We start from the raw sequence: 4,895 nt of genomic DNA, 5'->3' as shown, positions 1-4,895 counted from the left end.
TTCCACGACACACCACACCACACCGCACGACGTTGCTCTTGGTGGTGCTCGCATTGGAGGGGCGTCATCATTCACGAACCAGTACGGTCAGACGGGGGCATGTGCCTGCCCCTATGCCCCGACGTTAAAAATCCCCCGCTTCGTCAGCCTTCGCGTACGCCTCCATCCGCTGCCGCTTATCCCCATTCCCGTTCAGATCCCATCTAGTCTAGTATCTACGATTGTTTATTAAGCAATCATTAGCCTTGACTGGAATGCTAAAGTAGTATGCTACCCACTACTACAGCTGATGCTTGATGAATCGCTTGACGCGTGGTTACCAACTCATCCACTGATCCTTAAATGTGTAGTACGCAGTCAAATTGTTTGGAAACGTTGTCTGGGCAGCTAAACACGCGTGAGCTAGCGTGGTTGAGTTGCTCGAAGAATCAAGCCGTATGTACCAGGATGAACAGGGCCTCAAGAGAAGTGTTGCTTGAGCAAGCCAAAAGGACAGATACTGGTGCCGCATGCTGCCTTTTTTTTTCCCACAGTGAAAGGGGAAATCCGCAGAATATTCCCGCTGCCTTTCCACCGCCGGGAATAACCTCGTCGTCCTCTCTCCGGCCAAGTGACTCTTTGTAGGTCCGCCTGTTTTCTGTTCTGTGCCAGAGGCCGGAGGCCGCAGCGGCGGAGCCCGTTCCCCCTGGCACTGATAGGCACGCCGAACTGTCATTTCGCCGGCGATACGCAGCGCGAAGATCGCCTGCCGCTCGCTGCCCCAGCAACCCAAACTTTTTTGCACGGCCACCAAAAGCAAAACGGATTCCCAGTAGGTAGCTGATCCTGTCCTTTAAACGGGCCTAGCAGAGATGTAGCCTGTAGCCCTGTAGGGCATGGTACTGGAGTCGGAGTGAGTGAGGGACCTCCAAAAGACCAAAAGCTCCGTGCCGAAAGCAACTTGATGGAGCAAAGCGATCGCGGTGTAGTATAACATACTCCGTAGTAGGTAGGCGGCGGCCACCGCAACCAAATCAGGGCATCATGTGCCTGGCAAGTTCTGCGAAACCGTGCACAAACAAAACCAAGCAGGATTTCATTCATTACCAGCCGAGGCCAAGTTAACTGATGAACCCGATTGTTGAAGAACACGGGCAGTTCAGTGTTTTACCCCCTCGAGGATGCCTATAGGATGGTTAGTCATCAAAACCAAACAACACAAAAATTGACAGTACAATACCCTATACAAGCACTAGAAGCAAGCAACAGAGAAGCAGATTGCATACACCCTTTGGCAACTCAAAGCGCACCCCCAAAGTCGGCAAATATCGTGTATCACTCTCACCAAACCTACCACTAAATATTCACACGGCTCCTGTCGTCAATGGCAAACAACAGCGACGAGGGCTAGAGGAAAACATCAGGACGCGTCCCTTTGGCCTTCCATTGCTGCTCGATGTCATAAGCGATCCTCCTGGCATCGACCGACGTCCCCATCAGTCCACGGCGGGTGAATCCAACCGAGTACAGGCCATTCTCACCCTTCCACCCGTTTGGAAATGCTTTTCTCGGCAAACCATCTTTTTCAGAAAATAACTCCCGGTCCTGCCCATTTTGAAAGCAAAACACAATTTAGACATCAGGATGCATAAGCACAGTAACATACCAACTTAATTCCTACTAGACAAAATGACAAGTGATGGCTACAGATAAACTCATAAAGGCAGCATCGTGTCTGTCATTTTAAGAGTATAATCACAGCATTTTCATTACATGGTCAGATTTAGCTTGTACTTTCACGTGGGGGAAAAAGGTGCTACTCCAATGTAACATTCTCCACAATAAACTGCGAAAGTGTCACTGAAAACAGTTAGGTACCTTCAGCCAGAAGGGAACATTGCTCTTGTAGCCAGTTGCAAGCACAATGGCATCAAAACTCTCCAACTGACCGTCTGCAAATTCTACATCTCTTCCTGATATCTGTCTTATGTCAGGTCGTACCTGCACAGTTCAATCAATGGGGAAAAATATGTCAGGGCTAAATCAAGACAGAGATTGATCGATGGATTCCACCGAACAATCAACCTCGCATGCATTGTACTTCGGTGGCGTAAAACAGACCTTGATATCACCAGATTTAATCTTTGCAAATGTGCCGACGTCAAGGACCGGGGTCTTCCCTGAGAGTGACTTGAGCTCAAGAGGACCAGAGGCTGGCCGCTTTAGCCCGAGCCGAGCAGTATCCCCAAGGATGGCCCGTGCTATGCACAGTAGAATACGGTCCACAACGTGGACTGGGAGCCACTTGAGCAGCCACATTGACAGACCGAAGGTGGAGCAACCCAGCATCTCCCTGGGCAAGATGTGTACCTGCCAATGATGAACACAATCTTAGCAAGTGTTCACAAAAGGCAATGCAACATCTGGACTAATGATTGGATCATCCAATTAATCACAATAAATCTTATTTTTCTCCAAACGTTACTTTGTGCATGCTACAAGAAGCAACATGTCACAGGACCAAACTTTTTTTTTGGAACAGGCACCAACTTTTTTTTTCGGAACACGGACCCTGGACCAAACTTATTCCCTTATCTCCAACATAGTATAGTATGTAAGCCCAGCTTGCAACTATTTTAATTACACCAACCTCTTTCAAAGCTGAAAGAGCTGTGAGAAAGGAATGCACCTAGCTGTGAAAGTAAGGTTCTTAAGCCATTTTGTTAATGGTTCTTTTAAAGTGACAGACTTATGCCATGCTCTCGTGGTGGTGAAGGGGGCCCGTGGCTAATGCTTGCAAATCATAGTTTTTTCATTTAAGTATTGACAAGAAAGCTCTTTACACTACACTTGGGGCAAGAAAACTATTAGCAGAGTCAAAGAACCAAAAGAGCATGGACGTGAAGAATGCACACAAATGGTTAGAGTAGCTGCAAGTACACATGCATGGAAATGAATCCCAAGAAAGAACTAACTCAAGGATGAACAGCAGCCACAGGAGCCTTCCGTCTCAAGAATCTCTCCCTTTCCTAAGTGACAACTACCCTGGACTAGCATGACTTAATCCTAAGCATTCTGCAAATGAAAGAACAAAATTGGTCATGAAAGATCCTGCTTTTGGTGGAAGCTAATGATTTTTAGGACATTAGGCCTTCCTTAAGTTCATGAGCTAGAGAAAAGTTCATTCAAGTCACTGACAGCTTCCCACAGGCTAAACCAGCACTTAAACAGCCAAAAATAGTAAGCAGGGGGCAACTCCTATTATTACAGTTCATAGACTTAAGAGTAGGAAACAGATATAATTCACAAAACATAGTTTACAGTATAAGTAAGAATGCTTAATAACACAAACAAAGAAAACAAACTGAGAAGAAGAGAGAAGTCACGTACAGCATCTCTTACTACAATATGGGGCTCTGCATTGTGATTGCACAGGTCTAAGCACACCTCCATGCCTGAATTTCCACAACCGACGACAAGAACACGCTTCCCTGTGAATGCACTACCACTTTTATATGCACTGGTGTGCACAACTGTTCCTGGAAACTCTTGCAGGCCATCAATATCTGGCTGCACAACTTCAGCGTTCTCACCAGTCGCAACAATAAGCCACCGGGATGCATACTGAACCTCCTCTCCCATTGTGCCAGAAGTTCGAGTGCTCACACGCCATAGCAGAAGCTGCTCATCATACTCTGCATGCACCACCGTGCGATTGTACGTAGGACTTATGCCGAAACGTGCAGCATAGCTCTCCAAGTAGGCTACAAACTGCTGCTTCGAGGGATAGATAGGGTAATCGGCAGGGAAAGGCATGAGAGGAAGCTCACAGAATTTCCGGGGAAGATGAAGGCTGAGACGATCGTAGGTCTTCAGCTGCCAGAGGGAAGCTATGCAGTTGGAGCGCTCAAGAATAAGGCTACCAATCCCCTTCTCCCTGAGACATGCAGCAACAGCGAGGCCTGATGGTCCCGCACCCACGATAATTGGCCCTGAAATCCAGAAACATGTGCTTCGCTCCGAGCGAGCAACAACAGAATCCACGCTCCTTTCCTTGCAGCAGTTCTCAACAGGTTGGCGGTGATTTTGGTTTTGGCTGAAACATTGGAAGATAGGATCATGGGCTCTCTTGCTCTCACTTTCGCTCCACGGGTCCATTCAGACGTAGGTAGAAGGTACGCTTCAATGGAGTTTTTTTTCGATCTAGCTAGCAAGAAATGGCTGTGTTGGCTTCAAACTTCATGGCGATACGAATAACTAGCCAACTTTGCTGTGTATGGTGGCATGGACAAGAGAGAAGGATGGAAGCTAAGCGATATGTTGTGTGTATCTTAGGAAGACTGAAGACCGATGTGAACATTTATAAGACTCCAGGTTGTTTTGAATAGGTTGGGGCCTGGAGCAATCTAGTAGAAACAGAGAGGAGGCTCGGAAGGTGGCTGTCCTCAAGAGTTCTAGGCACAGCTTTGAATGCATGCCATAGCTAAGCTAGCTATGTGCCCTATATACCCCCCCCCCTAAGCAGTCTCATATTTTGATTTAGATCAAGTACGCCCATGAAAAGAATAATATAGAAAGATGAGTCATTGAGGATCACTTAGCGACCCAGCGGACGTGTGGCAAGGAGAACATGCATAGGACACCAGACCCTAGTGATATAGGTTAATCACAGAACTGTACATGAGGTGTATAGCCCTCAAGAAGCAGATAGATCATCATGAGATGATGCTTAATTCATCGCAAGAGGAGTTAAGTACATAGTTAATATTAAACTGTAAAAGTGAAATTTGCTAAAGTAAGATTCCTAAAAAGGATAGAAGTTAATAGATTAGCAAAAGCAACTGCCACTGATGACTTCGCGTGTGATGATTTATTCTGCCCTATCTAATGCCCAGTAATGATCTCATGTAGTTAAA

General features: G+C 46.6%; 1 protein-coding gene across 1 annotated transcript; it reads right to left on the bottom strand.

Moving 5' to 3' along the window:
- Positions 1–1,048: 1,048 nt before the first annotated feature.
- Positions 1,049–4,588, bottom strand: LOC120707938 (indole-3-pyruvate monooxygenase YUCCA2-like). The gene is made up of 4 exons (XM_039992999.1): positions 3,370–4,588; positions 2,101–2,349; positions 1,858–1,980; positions 1,049–1,584 (listed from the first exon to the last, which is right to left on the bottom strand). Exons 1-4 carry the CDS (start codon positions 4,135–4,137, stop codon positions 1,387–1,389), a joined length of 1,338 nt encoding a protein of 445 aa, XP_039848933.1. The 5' UTR covers positions 4,138–4,588; the 3' UTR covers positions 1,049–1,386.
- Positions 4,589–4,895: the final 307 nt, after the last annotated feature.

The sequence above is a fragment of the Panicum virgatum genome, chromosome 5K (genome assembly GCF_016808335.1).
Source record: "Panicum virgatum strain AP13 chromosome 5K, P.virgatum_v5, whole genome shotgun sequence".
Classification (NCBI taxonomy): domain Eukaryota; kingdom Viridiplantae; phylum Streptophyta; class Magnoliopsida; order Poales; family Poaceae; genus Panicum; species Panicum virgatum.
The sequence above is the reverse complement of the archived record's forward strand: the minus strand, read 5'-3'. Positions and strand labels throughout refer to the sequence as shown.

Bases quoted from the DNA above. Each gene is read 5' to 3' on its own strand.
- LOC120707938 (XM_039992999.1), bottom strand. From the start codon at position 4,137: ATGGACCCGTGGAGCGAAAGTGAGAGCAAGAGAGCCCATGATCCTATC. The intron at 2,350-3,369 runs GTACGTGACTTC...CATCATTGGCAG, and splicing joins ATATTGTAGTAAGAGATGCT to GTACACATCTTGCCCAGGGA. The intron at 1,585-1,857 runs GTACCTAACTGT...CAAAATGGGCAG, and splicing joins ATGTTCCCTTCTGGCTGAAG to GACCGGGAGTTATTTTCTGA.